The 22,806-nt window shown below is 34.1% G+C and overlaps 1 protein-coding gene across 2 annotated transcripts in view; it reads right to left on the minus strand.

The window, feature by feature from the left end:
• Positions 1-1,324: 1,324 nt before the first annotated feature.
• MTF2 (metal response element binding transcription factor 2) overlaps positions 1,325-22,806 on the minus strand; it is a 44,157-nt gene continuing 22,675 nt past the window's right edge. For both annotated transcript variants that reach the window (XM_049879773.1, XM_049879772.1), the window contains 9 exons: positions 22,503-22,598; positions 21,359-21,427; positions 20,214-20,337; positions 14,436-14,503; positions 12,639-12,809; positions 8,761-8,866; positions 8,597-8,649; positions 8,379-8,483; positions 1,325-5,342 (listed from right to left, as the gene is read on the minus strand). In XM_049879773.1, coding sequence (XP_049735730.1) covers positions 4,985-5,342; positions 8,379-8,483; positions 8,597-8,649; positions 8,761-8,866; positions 12,639-12,809; positions 14,436-14,503; positions 20,214-20,337; positions 21,359-21,427; positions 22,503-22,598 — 1,150 coding nt within the window. In that variant the 3' untranslated portion in view covers positions 1,325-4,984. The remainder of the gene's footprint in view (positions 5,343-8,378; positions 8,484-8,596; positions 8,650-8,760; positions 8,867-12,638; positions 12,810-14,435; positions 14,504-20,213; positions 20,338-21,358; positions 21,428-22,502; positions 22,599-22,806) is intronic.

Here is a 22,806-nt window from a genome sequence, read left to right on the forward strand (position 1 = left end):
CATGTCAACCCTGGGTGGAATCAAACCTCCATCCTCTCGGGGAGCATGTTAACCATTTGCACCCCCAGAAGCTAAGCAAGATTATAATATGGAAAACACCACCAACAAAAACTTAGTAGGCCTAATCTAGAGTATGCTCTAGGATACTGAAAGGGATCTGGTGACAAAGGGTACAGGAATAGAAACTATGCTCCCCTAAGTCTTCGATGAGCCATCTGGTATTCCCTCCCAAGATCCTTTGCATCAAGCTTCACCTCCTTGAACTTCCAGGTCAGGAAGAAAAATTTACCTTCATGACTATCTAAATAGGCTTAACGTATTTTCAAAAGGGATCCAAATTCTCACAAAATCTTTTATCTGCTTGTTATTGTCTCAAATTCTTTGTAAGAAAAATTATCTTACATTTCGCTAATAGTATTAAGGACAAAATATTTAAAAAGTCAATTATTGATTAAAATCATACTAAATATAATCTATCACTAAGTATATATATATTTAAGTATATATTACAAATATTGATACTGCTATTAATATTTAACTTGTTTGTAACTGCATTTAAATAACTTAATGTAATTAATTTACTAATATAAACTATAATGTATAAAATTGCACATGAAATCAGCAATTTATATAAATACTTAAGAACAGCAATGTAAACCAAAACTTTAAAAAATTATTTTTCCAGCAAAGGTAAAACATTTGAGAAAATTAATTTCTGAAAAATTATTTTTGGTGAACTTATTTTTAACTTGCTTGATATGAGAAAACTACTTTTAACTAGCTGCTAGATATCCAGATATCGTCAACATTTCTTTTTACCACTAGGCAATTACGGGTTAAATAACTTTCGTAGAATTAAATAATATAAAGTGAAAAAAAAAAAAATAAAGTAGCTTTGATTAATTCTCAAAACCCAAGTCATACACAAAACACTGAAGATCAAACATAGACAATGTCCATGAGGGCAGCCAACAGTCACGTGCAGATCTCCCGTCATTGCTGTATGTTCTCCATCCTTTTGTAGCACTGATCTTGCACACATTTTTTGTATCTTCCATGAACTCAATGTCAATGCTGCTACTGTGATATCCAAGAAAACACAATAAAAATAAGTAATTACTAAAAAATAAGATCTTTATCTAGTAGTGTTGAGCCTTGGAGGGTCACAAACCACTGTTAATATCTAAGATATTTTGCCCCCTACAAATATTTGACTGTTTAGAGGAGATGTCAGTCCCATTGAGAATGCATATTATGGGATGAAAAAAAAAAAAAAAGGGCATTGAACACATTTTAGAAAATACAAGAAACAGAAACAGCAGGCTAAAGATTTTGGACAAGATATATTTTTGTTTCATTCAACAAGTACAAACACAGTGCTCCTTGTCATCTATGAAGGTTTTGTTCATTTGTGTGCCTGCTTAAATCCAGTGGAAATCTCTTGAATGAGATATTACATTTCCTAAAGATGCTTATGCATCCAGTTTCTATATTCATCATCTCCAACAAAGAGGAAAATGCATGGAGAGGTAGCAAGGAGGGATTTTGTTGGGTAGAGATGAAGTAAAGGGAGAGGAAAAAAAAGAGGTGGTTAATTTGCAATCTTATTCTAATTTTAAATATAAACACGACATAAAATTTTGGTCTACCTATTACTCTAAGACATTTTGAAATTATAACTTAAAAGTTACAAACAATGTATCTGTTCCCATTCTACCTGTTATCCAGAGAGCCAATCAGTTTGCTTTCACAGCTTCTCCCATCTCCAAATAAATATCAGATATCTGGTTTCTTAACTGCTACCAATCAGGAAAGCATCAATGATCAGATAAGTTATCACTTTATATTTGTCAAGTTTTTATTTTCCTGAAGAAAGAACATGACTGATCAACTGCCATAGAAAAAAACCAATAGAGGCTTTTGGGAGCATGCATTCATAGAGGTACTCCAATATAATTTAAGAGGAAAAATTCCCCAAACAAACAGGGCATTTTTTACTATTTCCCAAAGTTGCATGGGCATCTTCCTTCGCCATCACATCCTCATTCAAACAACTCTAAAACCAAATTATAAAACATTCTCTTAAAACTATGCAAGTCAGATAGTAGAAACTCAATAAAGGTAGCCCAAAACCAAGAATTAGTTCTACTCCCAAGAGCAGTAAGAGAACTCTGCCGAATATATACATGATAAAAACCAAATGTATACTTTGGACATTCCTTGCAAAAACGGGGGGAGCGGGATTCTTAACTCTTAGACATCCAGTGAAAAGTCACTTCTGTTAAACAAGTGGTAACAAAATATATACCTAGCTGATTTCATCACCCCTGCATTACAATTTATAACTCTGACAGCTCATATTCTGATCTAGTTTGGTCAGCTAAAGATCTAAGAATCCGTATTTATCATTCAGTACCAGAGTATTCATAAATAAATAAAAATAATAACATTTATAAAAAATAAATAATAAAAATGAATAAGGTATATTATTTTTAAATCTCTTTCTGTAGCCAAGGGGCAAATCTGATTAAGAAAAATAAGAAATCTTTTTATGTGAACCCCGACATCTTTTGGCATATATACTTCTATGTAAGTAAAAACGAAAACAGCTAGAAAGCTAAGTCTGAATTTTCTTTTAAGTTTGGGAACATGGTAAACAGAAGGAGATACATTGTCCTTCAAATGTGAAGCTTGCAAGCTGGCTAAATGCAGTTTTGTTTTGCTTTGTTTTTTTAAGGACCATTTAAGATGAACATGCAATAATTATTAATAATTTGGGGGAGAAGAGGAAAATGAAATCCGAGTTTTCTAAAGATTAATTATAAGCGAACATTAGCAGTTGAGTTGGAAAATCCTTACCTCCCTGGCTAAAAGCAGTCAATTACTGCAACAGTGTGTATTTTCAAGCAAATACAGAAGCAAAACTCATTAGCTCTTTAAAAAATACACACATTTAATGTCAGTCTGTTTTAATTCTAAGTAAAGCAATTCCAAAAATACAAACTGAACATCAGAGCCATGTGAACCACCATGATAAAATGAGACAGACATTCACAATAATTACGTCTAAAGACAGCTCAGCTTGATAAATCGTCTTCCAAGTATGTTAAAGAAAGAGTTACTAAAAATACTGCTGGTGTTCAGTTAGAATTAAAGGACTTTGGGGAAAATGAAATAATATGATACAGGTGGATTGAGTAAGATTACACGGGATTTACATTTTCCATTACCCCTAGATATAAACAAACATTCAAAAATCAACACAAACTCTGTGTGTTATTCAAAATATTGCAGCTGCAGGAAAGGCAACTTTAAATTAATAGCTAGGGGAAAAATCAAGTTTTGGTGGAGGTAAACAGAAATGACAGTTTTTAATTTGCACTTTCGTAAAGCTCATTTATACCTGGTGAACCAGGAACCAAATGCAGGACAAGGAAGTTCTCTGCTTCTTTTGGCTATAATGTGATAAGAAAAGGTCATCTTTTGAAGATGTTTAAAGAAATAAATCAACTTTCTTTATAAACAGTCAAATAAGTAATTAATGGAATAAATAAGTACTAACCCACATTTTTACCACTCTGTAATCACTACACTTTACATAATTTTTCATTTTGGTGGCAGTACCCCAATTTTTAGGCTAAAATCCATCAATTACTTTTAAGAGTAAAATGAATAGCCACCAAAATAAGAATACTCTTCTGTTTACTCTTTGGCTAAAACAGAAAACAAACAAAACAAAAAGAAACAGAAGACAACTCTAACACTGGTGATAAAAGAAAAATTTTTTTACACGTAAAATAAAATTATCAATTTAAATCTTGGTACATTTTATAAAAACAAGAGGTAATGTTGTAATAAACAGCAGTAGCCTCAGCTGGCAACTTACTGTTTGTTAACCCTGTGCAATAAAATACTTTGTTCATACTACACTTATTCAAATATGACTAACAATTACTACAGACATTTCAGGAATCTTCATGGGACTCCTAGAGACTTACTGTTAAAACTGAGAGACATTTACAATCATGTGCCATGAAAACTTGAAAACGTTACTTCTAGTAGGAGATAATGTTCGTATTATTTGAATTTGTTTTAGGTTCTGAACAGCTGAGTTACAAGGACTGAAAGTGAAAAAGCATTCTAAAAGCCCATGAACACTGTTGTTCACACCCTTCATCAGAACATACTAAGCTTGTTTGACACATTTCTCTTCATACATAGCAAGCAACAGCACCCAATATAAGCCTGAGAAGAAATGCTGCTGTGTAAATACTGCAACTATTCCTGAAAAAAGAATTATGGGATATATACTCCAAAGCTGCCCGTTCCCATAATTTGTATTGCATAGGTCACATAATCACACACATATATATACACAGCTGTGTGTATATATATGTACATGCAAAGAATATATTAAGACGACAATGAAGTCTAGTCACAGAGCAATTTACAGGCTCAATATATTTTTTACACTTTGCTTGAAAGAAATTTTCAATATTTTACAATCTTTCAGTAGGCATTATATACACTGCACTTTATGAAATCTAAAAGGTATCGAAATAAATTTTTTTCCAACATTTTGGTAACAAAACAGACAATGTTTCTCCAAATACTTGTGCTATCTACATGATGTGTTTGCTCTGATAACCACTAATCACAAAAACTGACTCAATGGAATATTCAGAAACATTATCTAACACCATGCATGGGTTTGAATCATTTTTAATATCCTATCCTAGAAACATTCTACAAATCTTAAGATTTAAAAAATTAAGTCTCTGTTCTGATTTTTAAAAGATATCTTTTTATGACAAAATCCATAACATTGACAGGTACATGTTAAGGCTGGTATCATCTCCTTTTGTGAATTTTTTTGACTTTTTTTTTTTTTTTAAAGAAAGATACTAAAAGCCAGACTCCTTGAGGGCTCTGAACTGTACCTAGAGAAATGAGAGTGCAGTGAACATAATGTTCAGTCCTACAGTCAGGATGCAGTCGCTCCTTCCCATTCCACAAGATACTGCACCTTTCCATCAAGTGTCACCCGACGAGCTAAAACTCGGTATTTTTCACCACATGCTATTCTACCTGCAGCACCAAAATAACTGGTAATGGAGTTTTTTAGATGATTGAGCTGTAACTCTTGATCTGCTAAGTTATTCAGAATCTCTGTGTTGAGTTCATCAAATTGATAATCTTCTTTGCCTTCATCATCTTTTACAATTTCTGAATTCTGAGTCTGGAGTGCTCTTCTTGGAAGACGACCTCTTCTCCTCCGCAAATGTGGTATTGCAGCAGGCCAAGATCTTCCTGTACGAGTTCTTTTTCTGGAGTCAGGTAATCTGTGGGAAAAAAATAGCCAAAACTGTCTGCCTATGCTTTTTAAACAGCTTTTGCTCAAACAATATGTTCCCTGATTTTGGGTTTTGGTTGTATGTCCTTGCTGATGTAAAAGTCAACAAAACCAAAAATATGTATTCTACATAAATGGACTATCACTTGCCTTCATTAATTTAGCTTCCATCACCTTCTACTTGGGACTGACCTTTGAAGAGCTTCTCAGGGCCCTACACCACTAATCAGGTCTTGACAACAGTCTCATCATTAAAAGGAAGGGAGTACATTCAGTCATTCGATCAACAAGTATTTAATAAGCATCTACTACATACAAGACACTGTTCCATGTGCTTAAACAGATAGTAGAACTAAAATAATGGTTCTCTTATTACCAGTTCTAGGTCCAATGAAGCAATGTAATAAACTGGAATAAGCACAAACTAGAAGTCAAAATATCCTGCATCTAGCTCTAATTCTCCTACCATGTGATCTTAGCCAAATTCAAATTTCCTATCCACTGTATTTACTTATTAAGTGAAAAGGTTGAACTTAATGATCTTTAAGGTTCTTTCAGTTCAGAAATTCAATGATTTTATGATCTTATAATAAGGACAGAATATAGCATAACAACTAAATTCAAAGGCTTTAGAATCACACTGCCTCAGTTAAGATCCGGGCTCTGCTGTACCTGCCATCTTGGGCTTTCCTCATCCGTAAAATGGGAACAACATGGACTATGATAACACAAAAGATTAAGAATTAAATGCAAGATAATGTATGTAAAAAGCTTAGTTTCACGTGTGGAATATGATAAAAGGTCAAAAAACAGCTCAATTACTATTCAAAATTCATTAATAAATTGGTCACACTTTAAAACTCTAAGCACTAAGAATTTTTACATGATTTATAAGAACTGTTTTTGAATTGTGAACAATACATTAAACAAAGGGAAGTATAAAAATGTGTAAACTCGTTGCTTTGTCCCCAAGTCATGACACACCTTTTCTTCAGGAAAAAGGTGTCCTTCTAAAGAGTTGTGTTAAATAAAACATTACAGGGGAATCTGAATTTGAAACAATTCTGAGTTTAAAATCCTTTTACTGACAAAGGATTTATGAACTGGGAGCTCCTAAAAATCAAACACTAATCCTCATCCAAAGACTTCACCAGAAGAGTAAAAAGACAACCTATGGACTGGGAAAAAATTTTTGGCTATGACAGATCCAATCAGCATTTAATCTCTAAAATCTACAAGATACTGCAAAAACTCAACAACAAAAAGACAAATAACCCAATTAAAAAATGGGCAAAGGATATGAACAGGCACTTCACCAAAGAAGACATTCAGGCAGCTAACAGATACATGAGGAAATACGATCGTTAGCCATTAGAGAAATGCAAGTCAAAACTACAGTGAGATACCATCTCACTCCATCTAGGCTGGCATTAATCCAAAAAGCACAAAATAATAAATGTTGGAGAGGTTGTAGAGAGACTGGAACACTTATACACTGCTGGTGGGAATGTAAAATGGTTCAACCACTTTGGAAATCGATCTGGTGCTTCCTTAAATAGCTAGAAGTAGAAATACCATACAATCCAGCAATTCCACTCCTTTGAATATATCCTAGAGAAATAAGGGCCCTAACACAAATAGATACACGCATACTCATGTTCACTGCAGCACTGTTTACAACAGAAAAAAGATGGAAGCAACCAAGGTGCCCACCAACAGATAAACGGATAAACAAATTATGCTATATTCACACAATGGCATGCGATGCAACAATAAAGAACAAGGACTCCGTGATACACCTCATAACATGGAGGAATCTGGAAGGCATCATGCTAAGTAAAATTCGTCAGTCACAAAAGGACAAATATTGTATGACGCCAATAAGAACTCAAGAAGAAAACATTCTTTGATGGTTACGAGGGTACAGAGGCAGGGTGAGGGGCATTCACTAATAACAAAGTTTATTAAAACATTCTGCATCCCACTTTGTTAAGTGTCATCTGGGGTATTAAGAGCTAGCAAGCGGCCATCTAAGATGCGTCAGTTGCCCTCAACCCACCTGGAACAAAGAAGAATGAAGAACACCGAAGACACAACAAAAATATGAGCCCAAGAGACAAAAAGGGCCACATAAACCAGACACTCCATCAGCCTGAAACCATAAGAACTCGACGGTGCCTGACTACCATCAATGATTGCCCTGACAGGGAACACAACAGAGAATTCCTATGGAGCAGGAGAAAAGTGGGATGTAGACCTCAAATTCTAGTAAAAAGACCAGACTTAATGGTCTGACTGAAACTGTAGGGACCCCAGAGGTCATGGCTCCCGGACTCTCTGTTAGCCCAAAACTAAAACCACTGCCGAAGCCAACTCTTCAGACAAAGATTAGACTGGACTATAAGACATAAAATGATACTCGTGAGGAGTGTGCTTCTTAGCTAAAGTAGACACATGAGACTTTATGGGCAGTTCCTGTCTGGAGGCAAAATAAGGCAGATGGGGACGGGGGCAGGTTGAATGGATGAGGAAATACTGGGTGGAGTGAAAGAGTGTGCTGTCACATTGTAGGGAGAGCAACTAGAGTCATATAACGATGTGCGCGTAAGTATTTGAGAAGCTGACTTGAATTGTAAAGCACAGTTAAAAAAAAAAAAAAAGGATTTATAAGCCTGATTCAGACTAATTAAAATAAATAAAGCAAGTCATCCTAAAGCAAGGCACTGTCTATTAGAGGCATAAAAGGCCTAACAAAAGATGAACACAGCCTGTAAACACTGGTACACCACTTCTCTGTGCACATACCAAATTTTTAACAAATGCGAAAATTTTCATGTTTGTGTTGTGGAAAGCAAAAATATTCAGATGAATACGAGCAGCCTAGGGAATCTACATATAGATTGTTTCTCAGAAAACTAAAAGGCACAGTTGTATCACTTTCAATTGCTAAAATATTACATATCACTTTACAAAGAAAAAGAGTCCCAAGAAAAATTAGTGAAGAATAAGAACATAAAATATCTACCCATAATGCCTGGAAATGCTAGACGAGGTAGTTTCTTTTGCAGTGGAAGCACCCGTGAAATCCACATCTGAGGTATTGGATGAATGTGCAGTTCCCTCAGTTCTCCTGAGACAAAAGAATTTAAACGGTATAACAACTATATTACATAACAATAGAAATACTAATTTTCCCCACAAAAAGAAATTTCCTAGGAAAGAAGAAAGTAACTTTCTATTTACCCTATAGAACAAGGTAAATCCAAGGTAGGGTTCTCTGAAACTGATTCCTTATCCTGGAAAATAAAAACATACTTAAAGGATGGTTCTAAAGTAAGCTGAAAAATATTAGCTTCTCAGTAATTTCATCTCTCTTCTCTGAGAAAATATACTACAGTATCGCTTACCAAAGGTGGCTCAGCAGTTTTTTGAATCATTTTTCTTGTATATGGACCAGGTGGACGACCCACAGATTTTTTCTTTCCTTTTTTTTCTATGCCATTGCTTACTTCCCTGAAACATAAAGCCATTTTATATTTAACCTCTAATAATGAAATCCCCAGACAATGGAAAGTACATACTATCATAGAGAATTCTACTTATGTAATAATTATATCTTTATTAATGGTAACAAAAATTACAATAATCAAATATAAGCTGAATCTTTACATGCTAATTTAAGTAAATTATTTCTCAAATTAAGAGTTTATGTTATGAACAATTTAAGAAAAAAATGTTCTCTTTAATACAACTCTGAAAAATATATACCACCTAAAGATTAAAAAAAAAAAAAAAAACCCATTGGATGGAAGATTTTAAAATTCCTAAAGTTCTGTTATTTAGTTTAGGTTGTTACTAATTGGGAGGAGATGTTTTAAGAATTTACTGCTAAAAATGATTATGAATTCAGCAGTTAACCTCATGGGGCCAGGATGTATTTATGTTAAAATTACAGTAGGTATCAAGAGAAGTTGCCTTTAGAGATAATATATATGGATTCTTGAATGATCCTATCAGAAAGTGAACGAAGCCCAAAATGGTAGAGTACAAAGGACGACAAAGGAAGGAACCCTTCATATTGGGCAGGGGTCACTCAAAGGGCAAAATTAGAAAGACCTACGAAACCATTTCTGAAACTTTAAAGGCCAAATATCAAGCAATAGGAAAGGGGAAAATGCAATAGTCAAGGACAATTCTAATAGAAGGGAAGAAGAAAAAGGGCAAATAAGCAATATAAAGAACATATCTATTCATTTATAGAATAAAGGTTATGTACTATATAACAGGGATATTAGATAATAAGGATACAAAGATGTTGGTGTTCCTTGTGCTAAGGGGCTCACAATATAGTTAAAAAAAAATTTTTTTTTTTTTTAAATATAGTTAGACAGTGACAAATGTATATACAATCAGGCCAATAAAATGGGCTAAGTGCTATGAGAAAGTTATCTAGAAAAATCCAATTTAAAAACAGGGAAAGGAACAATACTATGTAATAGGCTAAAAACAGTTGAACGGAAAAATTAGGAGAGGCTTTATCTCTCCAGACACTAAATTAAGGTTGAGGAATAAAGGTGTAAGAACAAAAGGACGGAGAAAGGAGGGGAGCTAGAGGAACAAAGCAGAACTAGAACTAAAATCAAAAGCCTCAAAGTTAAGATGGATTGGGTGTGTGTGTGCATTTTATTGTTTTTGAAAGATGATCAGCAATTATAAAGAAATCTTGGACTGAAAAAAGTACTCTGACTAAAAGGATCAATCCATACATAGGGCCCAGAAGGAAATGGGGATACCTTTACAGGAAGTTGAATCATCACCTAGTCACACCAGAGGGAAACCTGATAGCTATCAAAATCATAATAGGAATAATTGGGTAAGTTTACAGAATTCTTTTTTCTAATTCATAATGTGGGCAACTGCTCACAAAGGATCAGAATGATAAATCTTGAAAGGGACAGGAACAGTAAGCAACATGAAGAAACCTTAAGGTAGTGTCTACTTTGAATCTCAAACTGTTGACCCTCTGTTCTTACTCTCAAGATAACTTCTGTTACCTTTTTCTTGCGCCTTACATTTCCCTCTCAGTAAAAGTCTTCACTTTAGATGTTTTGCCTTGTATTTCATCCAGAAAACAGAGGTACTGGGCAAGAGCTTCAGTTATCTTCCAACTTGCCAAATCTACAAAACTACCAGCATCTGTACTCATCTTCTCCTTTTTCATCTCACTTCAACAGAAAAATTCAACTCCTCCTATCAAAGGCCACTCCCCATTTAGGCTCTGTATCTCTTCCTTTTGGCTTCTCACTGACTTTACAGTATCTTCAGTTACCTCTTCTATCCCCTACGCCCACCTCTTCTTCTCCACTGGACCATTCCTTCTAGCACACAAAAACAGGTTCCAATTAATTCCCATCTATTAAAAAAGTATCACTTGACTACTCTTCTCCCTCCTCAGCTGCCATTCCATTTGTCTACTCCCCTTCACAGAAAGATTTCAAAGAGTCATCTCTACATACCCTTTCCGCTTTCTCCCTTCTTGTTCAGAATTCTTAAAATTTGTTTTCCCCCTTTTCTTTTATTATTATTATTCTGAATCTGCTCATATCGCTTTTATTTGTAGGAAAAGCACAGTTTTGACATGTAAATTGAGGAGTGCTAGATTCAGTCATACTCCAATCTGACTTCTGTTTACTACTCCAAAGAAAGTGCTTTTGACAAGATCACTAATAATAAAATGTTGCCTTATTCAATAAACATTTTCCTCTCATCTTAATCCACACCTCTCAGCAGTATTCAACAGTTTAATATACTCATCTTCCTTGAAACACTCTCTTTCTCTTGGCTTTCATGACACCAAACTTCCCTGGTTTTCCCTCCTTCTTCACTGATCATTTGTTAGTTTTCTTCGCTTTTTTCACCTCTTTCAGATCTCTAAACTGTATCAGGGTATTATTCTGAGCCACTTCCTCTCCCTTTCTCTCTCAACTTGCTCTCTAGGTAATTTCAATCATTCTCATGGCTTTATAAATCAGCTTCCAAATTTTTATTGCCTGCCCTGACCTCTCTTCTGTGTTGCTGACTTACATATCCAACTGCCTATCTCACACCATCACTTAGATACCCCTCATATGAACCTCAAATTTTATGAAAAATAACTCTTCATTCACCTTGCCAAAATCTGTTTTTCAATATCTTGGTAACAGTCACTACCACCTACCAGTTGCTCAATCTAGAAATCCAGGCATCATTTTACTTGATTCTGCTTTTTCTTTCACATTTAATCCATTAGCAAATTCAATCAACTCTGCCTTCAACAGAGACTTCAAGTTTATTTTCTCTTCATTTGTACTGTTAGCCTGCACAAGCAACTATCATCTATCTCTTACCTTGACAACTGCAAAAGTCTTAATTTTTTCCTGCTTCCATTCTTACCGCTATACCTAGCCATTCTCCAAAGAACATAGAAGTATTTTTAAAAGATAATTAAGTCTTCTTACAATCCTTAAATGGCTCCCTATTATTCTTAGAAAACAACTCAAACTCCTTATGAGACCTACGTAATCAGGCCCCATCCAATCTTTCCAACACCTGATGTTATTCTCTAGCCTTCATTCATACCACAGGCATCTTCTGGGAGTTCCTAGAACATGCCTCAGGGCCTTCACACTTGTTATTTCTGCTACCTAGAGTATTATTCCCTGTGTTCCTCCCACTGTTAGATCATTTTCACTTTTTAAGTCTCAGTTTAAATATCTCAAAGAAGGCTCCCCTAAACCTCCTTTCTAAAGTAGATCTCCCAATCTCTATCCATCCCAGAATACTCTAAAATAGCATGCCATTTCCTAAATGGCACTAGCTATTTGATTATTTTGTTTATCGCAGTTCTTCCCCCCGTATAATATAAATCCTATCAGGGTGTAAAAAAAAAGTCTGTCTTGTTAGTCACTGGATCCCCAGCAGCCAGAAAAACAGGTAGGTGCTCAATAAATGTGCTGAATGAATGAATGAATGAAAAACGAACAAACAAATGAACAGACCAGTACTTAAGTTGTTTGCTAACGAAATCAATAGGGCCTATTCCTGGAAGGCCAAAGACCTAAAAAAAAAAAAAAAAGATAAACATCTAGCATCAACTCTTTGTACCTTGACTAAACAAGAAATTACAGACAGGAAAACAAATCAGGCTATCACTTATACTTTCAAACATACTAATGAGACTAAATAACATACATATTTAGTTATGAATAAGCTAAAAAGAAAAACTAAGCCACAGATCAACTTTTACCTTGAATCAGATATAGGTTTGGATGCCTTTCTGCCTTTAATTTTAAATTCATGGGATGTTCCTTCAGGTTCTTTCTCTGCTTTGAAAGCCACATTTGGTGGCACAGGAGGAACACGAATTCGCAACCCAAACAAATGCTTCTTCTTCTTTATTTCTTTCCCAGACATAAACCTAAATTTTTTTTAAAAATTAGCTAAAATTAAAAAAACTGAACACATATACATGGCACACCCTAACTCATAGCTTTCACATATCAGGCCCTTATACATGTAAGCCCACCCAACACTACAAAAACTCCCTCTTTCCCCTTGTTTTCCTTGATTCTTATTTGCCCCAGAGAGACTTCATAATAGAATATGTTCGGGGTGGGGTGGGGTGGGTACAGGCGGGGAGCAGGGAGGATAAGGTCAGAAGGATAGAAGTGGAACACATTTCCACATTTCTTTTTAAATGGCATCTACCTATTTAAAGAAATAAGAAGAGCATAGGATGCTGTCTTTTTCTTCCCAGTATATTTTCTCATATTTACCTGTGAGAAATGTTTCAAAAAAGTTTAGGAAAAGAAGAATTCTATTTCAGAGTGGGTTTGTGAGGAGAGAGACCCTGCTCAGAAGCAAAGGTGATAGCAATGGAAAAGAAAGTAGGGACCAATTCTAGAAGCCCAGAAAATAAGAAAATGAGTATTTCATGTGCCGTATCTAGAACTGAAATACTGTGGGGCCAACCAGCTGCCATCGAGTTAACTCTGACTTGTGCCACCATCATGTGTGCAAAGAAGGCATTATTTCAGTGGATTATGAACTTGGGCCTTTGAAAAATATGCTCCTTAGCCCTTTCTCTACATTCTTAGGGTCCTTATTCCTAAACACCCCCATCTACATTAGCTCTACTGGAGCCTGCCTGGCCACAAGAACCACTACCAATTGCTTGGAATGTCCTACTTCTACGTAGGATCAGGAAAAAGAAGCTTCCATTTCTATCATAACTGAAAGAGATATATATATTTGGCATCCTAAATTGGAATTCAGAACCGTCCCATAAAATATTTTTACCAGTACAATAATTGCTCAAGTACCTTATGGGTTTTTCAGTTGCCCTAAAAATCTAGCCACTAAGTAATGACAACATCATTCAATAAAGAAATGCTGTCAAGTTCAAAACAGCAACTATTTACAAACAAAAATTTATAATTAATGGTTAACCCAAAAACTAGCATTTACCATTTACATTTAGAAAAATTATTTTTATTGCATTTTCAAAATATTTGCAAGAAATGTAGATATGTTCTTTAAAAAAAAAAAAGCAAAGATCTATACAAGAGTATGTCAAACAATAACATTTAATTATCAAAACCTTAGACCAGAATGCTACTTTGCTGTAACTGATGGCACCAACTAATATTAAAACCATAAATCCCAATCTTTTAAAAACTCATGTTCCCCACAGTATTTCCCCTATCTTTTACATATTCCAACCAGCTAACAAGGCCTTACTTTCAGTAGACTGTATTATAAAGACAACTTATTACTAAATCACATGCTTTTTCAACTGAATAGCCCAAATTCCTCTGGAGATACTGATATGCCTCCCATCCACCACTTCCAGAAGGAGGACTGCTCTTCCCCTTTCTAACCATCACTGCTTTATTCTGACCAGAAGAGAATGAGGCATTAAAATGATTAAAATGGAATGCACTAGAGTTCTATATACCAATCCCAGAATTCTTAAACAGTGCTGTTATTCCTTATACTTCCTAACTGTCTCCCTCATAGGGATACAAAAAATAAGTCAACTTACATGGTCTTGTAATCATTTAATGCCTCCAGAACATGCTCATATCTTTCAGATTTCGGTGTGTCTGCCAGCTGTGAAGTATCAAGAGAAAATTTAACACACTATGATTTCATCAATTAGTAAAATAGGTGCTAGACAGAGGCAATGCAATGCAGAGGAAAAGTGTACTGACTGGTATTCGAAAGACCCAAGTTTTAATTCCAGGTCTTTGCTGACTAGCTGTGTGACCCCAGTCATGTAACCTCTCAAGACTTATTTTCTCACCTATAAAGAGGGGAATATAAATCCTACACTAATTAGTAGTTTATTGTATAAATCAAACTATATCTGTGAAGAAACTGTAAACTACAAAACACTACAAAAATGGGATTTTTATGATTAGTTATCATTAAATTTTTTAAAGATTCTATAATTTGGGGAAATAATGAATTAGGATTATTTAAATGTCAACCATAAAAACTTCCAGTAGATCTCAACAGGATGGAGTCTAAAAAGAAAAGAGACACATACTGTTTGATTTCTCAATATTTCTAATATTTGCATAAATGAATTATCTGTAACTGTTACAAATATTGTAAAATTTGGGGGTTTTACTTTCATAGAAGTTACAGATTTTAGCTAGCCCTACAATGGCTCAGTAATTTATTACCTTCACAAACCATTTTAAAATCTAAATATTCAATTTTGTTCCAACAAGGCTTCTCCCCAGAGACATTTCTGCCTCTTCTTCAAAGTTTAATGAGGACCCATTAGCAAAAACTTCTAAATTATACAAGACCAAAAAAAATTTTTTAAAGTTTCCAAAAATAGCACACTTGACTTTCAAAATTACAGCCAGTATGTTCTTTACCAGTTAAAACTCCCAAGCCTTAGGCTGCTTCAAGTGAAAAAATCTGCCAACCAGAATGTTGGTGGTAAAAGACACTTACAGTCTCTACTCCAACTCTCCTCATTTTACAGACAAGCTAACAGATACAAAGGTTAAATAAACTGCTCAATATCACATGGCTAGTCAGTGAGAGAGCAGAACCTGAACCCAGTGATGCTAACTCCATTCATTCAACATTCACCAAGAAAAGCCGTCATGTGCCAGGTGTGTTGGGTGTTGGGAAAACAAAAAAATTATGAGCTAGGACAGTTTGGTGTTCATTCCTCTACATCATGTCCTCCTTCTATAATTTCTGAAGTGTCCAATAACAGAGAATTTCCATTAAATGAGAAATAGGTGGACAAAACCTACCCTTGCAATTCTTCTATTTCCTCTTCTATAAGACAGCTCCTTCAAATATTTGACAGTAGCTACCATGTCCACGTCTAAGCCTAAGATTAAAGTTTTTAGCAGCCACATCACACGATTATTTTGAATCACCAACATTTAAGTTAGTAGTCAAGTGCAAATCGTTTGTGCCACCCAGGGACCTAAGCTCACAGTTAACTAATTCCATCCTCTTCTTGGTTCCCCATAACTCAAGCTCTAAAATTTTATCAAATAAACTGCTACCAAGTATTCCCTATCATATGCCTGTACTATTGTGTGTGTGTTTAACCTAAAAATAGAACTTTACAATTGGTTGATTTTATTTGTTTTTAGCTCAGTGTTCCAGAAGATCTTTTCTCTTAATTCTGTCATCCTTCTTGAAGATAAAGACAAAGGCCCTGTGGCTCTCCATTAGAATCTCCCTCAAGAATGTTTCCAAGTCAATAATCATTTTCATTACTGTTATTTAACTATGTAGCTACAAATCCATTTAATTTTTGAACAGTTCACATTTCAATATCTTATCTGAAAAGTTATATCTATACCATACCCACAGCTGACATATCAGTCTTGTTAACCATATCAAAAACAAAACCAGGGTATTTAACTTAAGTTATTCTAATAGATGTTTTTCTTTATTCCTTTTTAAATCTTCATAAACCATGTATTTGAAAAATCTCTGCAATTCTGCTGACAATCAACATCAAAACTGACCTTGTAATTTCTCAAACACACTCCTTTTCACTTTTGAAAATCACAACTCTCTCTTCTCTTTTAGTACTTATTTTCCATGGTGTCTCAGAAATTTTATCTGAAAGCTTTTTTAGCACTCCAGGACTATTTTCATAGGATTATACATTTCAACTCATATAAAGAGGTCAAGGACTCTCTTTCTGTATTTTGCAAAGTAAAAGTACAAAGATTAGTCTAAATTAGAAAAATCTGTCCATTAGAACATTATATTCTAGGCCTTCCATCTGGCCATGAAGTTTATACTATATAACTTCAACAGAATATACATAGTATATATATCTTCAACAGAATAATTACCCATACACACTGTGCTTTTACTGTTCAGGTTTTGTATTTCTATATGGAAATAAATACTACTTCATACAGTATTATTCTTTCCTTTACTAAAATACACCCTTCAATTACCAATATTGAGTTCCATGCAACCTAGGGTTAAATGCATCAACAGCTTAAGTAATGTTTGCCGATCTATATACACTCTATGTTAACATAAAACATTTAAGGTCCCAAGTATCGTTGTTAACCAGATTTTTATTTAAAAGTATTATACCATCTCCATTATACTACATTTTTCCCTAGCCAAAATTTCTCCCCACCTCCCTCAAAAGTGAGGTAGCACTCAATACATTCTTCTGCTATCAACCTTTGAGTTTTTAAAATTTAAGACTACAGTTAAAAGAAAAGTAGGTTGTTCTTACCTAACTAGGATTTCAAATCACATTAGGAATACAAGCCAAATGACAATAGGCAGATTCCAGAAAGTAACATCTCCTTTTAAATTTCCCAAGGCAATCATGTACAACAGTGATACCTAATTCTAAATAAAAACCTTCGGCAATCTTTACATGATTCTCAAATGTTACATTATGTATTTTTACCATCTCAAAATATTTCCAAACATGGTAGGTTCCTCCAACACTTAGATCGTATTATAAGGCACCAAATCTCAAAGGTATTAAAAGGAAGGGGAAATAAAAAAGCTGACATAATGAAGCATGGTATAAAACCATCTTGATCTTCTAACATGGAATACAAGTTTTAGCTTCTCTTCACAGCAATTCTGTAAAATAGTCAACTAAGAAAAAAATCTATGATACATAAATGTTGGAGCTGCCTTTCAGTGTGAAAGGATATTATCTCTAACAAAGTTTAATATTCTTAAAGACTTCCTTTTATTATTAAAAGAAGTCTAGTATTTACGACAATAAGAAATAAAGAATATACTAAACAGAACATCAGTAAGCTACATAACTAGAAACCTAGACACATATTTCAGATTAGGCTTCCAAAATATCATTGCTAAGCATCATTAAAGTTTAGCTCGTGTCATCATATGCTCATATGTAAAATTTTTAAGTTACAGTTCAGCCCTGAAATGGTAAATACGGATAAGTGTCCCTGTGACTAGGTATCTATTACATATTCCTGAGCAAAATGCCATAAAAATCTCTATCAACTTCTCACAATATCACAAGAATTTTTCCTTTTATCTGGACACAAAGACTCTACATTTAAGAGAAAGTAAAATCACAACATAAATATTATTCTGTTTCATTTTTAGGAGAAAGTTAGAACAAGTCCATATATCATATAATCTATATTATGTATAATAAAAATTGATATCCAAAATTATTCTTGAATACTCTATCAATCAACCAATAATAATATACTGAGCATATTACTATTCCCCATGTCTTGAAAGTGAGTAATGCTATTTTGTAAAAGATTTTCAACAAAAATATAAACAAACAGAAGTTGTTTTTGTTAACCTAAATTTGGATAAGTAGTGACAAAATTCAATTTCCATTTCAATTAACCAGAGATGTACTGTTTAAGTATTCAGGGGGAAAGCGGGGGAACAACAGTTGCTGAGTCAATTCCAACTCATGGCAGGTATAAATTTTATGATCGCTTTGTTAAAATCTTGCCCCCCAAAACAATTCTAAATATACTGTAAAGATGAAAAACATTCATACACAGAATTAAAACCTGGACTTCCAACTGTCAATAACTAGTCTGAGGATGGGATGACCAAACTAAAAATCTGAATATATTCCTATTTTAATGCAGAAGAAAGAGGAATGAGAAATGATTAGAAAGCCACTTGTTCTAATAATAAATTTGATGGCTCAAAGAAACAGACATACTCTTTTAAAAAGGTAAAACTTTTCAGTGGTAAAGTTTTATTAGATTGTAATCATGTCTTTTTTTTAATAAAAACAGAAATATTACTCATATACTGGCAAAGAATAATCAATCAAAATTTCTTATTTCTAAGACAACACCTCATAGGCTACAAAAAAGTGCAAACACTTTTCTAGTGATGAAGCTCAGCTGGACCTGAGATACCTGAAAGGCACAAATTGAACTGTTTTCTCTGAAATTAGATTATTTATGCATTTTACTGTTTAATATTTTCAGCCTCTTAAAATCTAAACATTAAAATTTAAATTTTAATAGAGAATGACGGCTTTTGGATTAAAACACTACTTGAGTTTTAACGTGTACACCCACTCTACATCAAATACCTACTGTAGAATTGCATCATGTGAAATATGAAATGTACTAATAGGTATATAGATGTACCTGCATATACAGTGCTGAAAGAATCATGTACTAGAAAGAAAACATTCTAAAATGAATGTACTGACAGATTAATTAAGATGACACTGAAGAACACTATGGTTACCAGTGCCTTATTCTTACTTTTTCTTATCACTGATCAGTTTATTAAAATTCATTAGATTTACAAATCATTCACTTTCTCTCAGGCTTCATCTGAAAAATGAAGCATTTAACAGAAAACTTAAGAGTAAATTTAACACTCCATTTCTAACATTCAAAACATTGAGTTTCAATAGTATCCTAGATTTTAAAACCTAAGAATTTTGCAAGTATTTGTTTTATTTTATGCAGCTGATCTACCACCAACTTTCAAATAAATGTGCCTTATGCTCTCCCTGCTGTCGCATAAAACCCCAAAACAAAAAAACCTTTATATGCTATTTGATACCAACTTTACAAATTGCCTCATGTCTAAAAGCCACAATAACACAGAAATTCTCTCTAAACTTCAAATCAGTTTATGCCAGTTTTACCTCAAAAAGTAATGCATAGCTAAAATTCACACATCTAATTCCACAAATTATAAAACAAATTCATTTGTTTTGATCTAAGAATAGTTAATATTTATATTCTAATAATTCTAAATAAATGCTGAAAACAAGGTAGCTATTAAGCTTATTCTACTTTCCTCTTTGTGCTATTCCATAGTTTCAAAATATTCAGTGAACGTTCATTTGTTTTATATTCCTTTAAAAAAGTTTTTGTAAATTAGCATAGGTGGTTATACTTTGCAACTGAAAAGTAAAATAAGATGTCAGGATGGGCGAGGTAATCTCCAGTTCAGGTAGTTTCACTTTTACAACTCATTATTCTAACACTACTACTGTATCCCATCATTCCTGGAAGTCAAAAGTATATAAGGGAAGTATGTATAGGTTATAGCCAACAAAACAGGGAAGAAGAGTGTTGGTTACATCACTAAATGTATAGAAAACTTAAAAGGAGGCAGGACCATGAGTAAGAGCGCAATACTAAATTTAAGGACTGGTCCTGATATCCCTATTAAAGTTGTTTCTACTTAGATCCAAAATCAAAATTTTATTTAGATATCTGGCTTAAATACGTGTCTTAGTTGTTTTTAACAAAAGCAAAACAAAACAAAAAAACATCAAATAACTAATGAAGTTAGCTCTAAGACCACCTACCTCTCCAGGGTGTAATCTATCCCAGTTTTCATTAATGTATGTCATAAGCTCAAGTTCAGAATCAAAGTATTTCTTCTTGTGAATAACACTTAGGTTGTAAAGGCATAGGTGTGCTATATCTACCCTGAAATTCAAAAATAATCAAAACATACAAAATGTTTCTAGCTTTGTTACAAAATCACACTATTTCTTAATAATAGTAGTAATTAAAAAGTCACAGCAAAATATGTAGGTAAAAATCAAAAAACCCAATTGCAGTTGACAATTCTGACTCACAGCAACCCTATAGGACAGAGTAGAACTGCCCCATGAGGCAGCAGCTGGTAGAGTCAAACTGGTAGGAACGGCTGGTAGAGTCAAACCGATGACCTTTTGGTGAGCAACTGAGCTCTGAACCACTGCCCCACCAGGGCTCCATTTAGGTGAAAAGGGTCAATATTCTAAGTCAAATTCACAAGACAATAAATCACTATATATGAAAATAACTGGAAAACACTGCTAAACATTTGCTTATCCTGAATAGTAATTATAAACTAAAAGATATTTGAATTAGTTCTTAAAATGCAAAGTGGATCTGATTAAGAAAAAATAGCTTACAATCAAAATTTCTGCTTAATTTTCACTACTTAGACTATTTTATGATTCATGAGTTAAATCTCATCTGTTTCTAAAATAAGTAAAATACTTCACAAAAATTTCTAAGTACTTACTATATTTTATTAGTAAATCTCCAAAATGCATCACCCTTCCCATGCCCAAGAATTACTACACTGAAGCAGAAACAGGCAGGTTTTTTTTTGTTTGTTTGTTTTTGTTTTAATAAAAGCGCTCTCTCTTCTACTGCATGCTATTCTTAAGGCTCAAAAGAACTGAAAACATGAGTAAAAATTCTGAAAGTCTAAAAAATGTCTGAAAGTTATGTTTATGCTAGTCAACAACAAACACTTATCAATTTAGCAATAAAACTGAACAATCCTTCATGAAGATGACATCAGACTTGGGAATAAATAAACAATAAATAAATAAAGCCAGGCATAGAAATGAACAACTTTTTATTTAAGTCAATGAATAGATAAAAAAAACTTTCATCCTGCAGTCTTAAGAATATGGCTCTTTTTTTTCTTAAAAGAAATATTCACACTTACCACTGTAATGGTAGACGTTTGAGGTATTCTGGTCCAGAACTGCAGACAGAGCAAATAAATGTATAAAACCTAAGGAAAAAGAAAAAGCTGAATATATTTTGATAATGAAGGGCATGCATAAATTATCCTACAGCTGACTAAAGGACACTGAATATAAAGCAAAATATAACTTGAATTATGACACTGTAATTTAAGAAGTTTCTTTTCTAATAACAACAGTGATATAGTTCATATCTGGGGGAAAGAGATCTTCAGAGGGACCCCTGGGTGATGCACACGGTTAAGTGCCTGATTACCAGCCAAAAACTTGGCAGTCTGAACCCACGCAGAGGCACCTAGGAAGACAGGCACCTAGGAAGATCTGCTTCTAAAAGGTCACAGCCTTGAAAACCCTATGGAGTGGTTCTACTCTGGATACATGGGGTCACCATGAGTTGAAACAGGCTGGACAGCAACTAACAAAAACAACAAGACAGACCTTCAGAGTTCAGATACAGGTTTATATGCCTCCATAATTTACAGACCTCTCTGGTATACCATGTTGTCTTAATCAAGAGAAGCACATTAGATAGGCTTTTAGAATATCTTCAGATCTAAGAAAATTTGTATCAAAGTTCTACTGCCTTACACAATTCTCTCTTGTGGGATTCTTTTAGGGTTCTCGAAATAAAGATACCAATGAGAATAGTTCAGAGCATTGTGGGACAATAGAAGCAAATATAATCACTAATCAAATACATAAAAGTTTTCAGGAATACTGTCCAAAAGCATAAAAATTATATGTATTTTAAGTATACTATTTGGGGCCCTGGTGGTGTAATGGTTAAGTGCTCGACTGCTAACAGAAAGGTCAGCGGGCACAGGAGAAAGATGTGGCAGTCTGTTCTGGTAAAGATTATAGCCAAGAAAACCCTATGGGGCAGTTCTACTCTGTTTTACAGGGTTGCTATGAGTCGGAATTGACTCGACGGCACCTAACAACAGTAACAACAAAAACAAGTATATTATTTAATTCTTCCCTTCTGAGGTGACCTCCTTTACAGTTCACTGTTATAACTATTTTTAGAAATCTGAAACCACAAACAGAACTGTAATAAAAAAAAGTTACAAAACTCAATCAGTGAAGTTCAAATGTCCTTCTCACCTGTCTCCAAATAGCATTGGCTTTTGAAGGCATTGTACACAAGCCTCATGAAACCACTGCTTACATTTGCAGCACTGCAGCATCTTTAAATACCAGCTATAAGAAAAATTTAGATTAAAATTACCACTTTGTGATGAGGTAAATGGTTCATTAAAAAAAAAAAAAAAAGTTGCATTATCCAGAATACACTTTTGATTAAAGTATCACGTTTCTACTATAACTTAGTGTTAAATTATTTTTTTCCATAAAGGCTGGTAATATCAACTATTTCATCCCTTTATGGAGCCCTGGTGGCACAGTGGTA

This window comes from Elephas maximus, chromosome 3, assembly GCF_024166365.1.
Source record: "Elephas maximus indicus isolate mEleMax1 chromosome 3, mEleMax1 primary haplotype, whole genome shotgun sequence".
Taxonomy (NCBI): Eukaryota; Metazoa; Chordata; class Mammalia; order Proboscidea; family Elephantidae; genus Elephas; species Elephas maximus.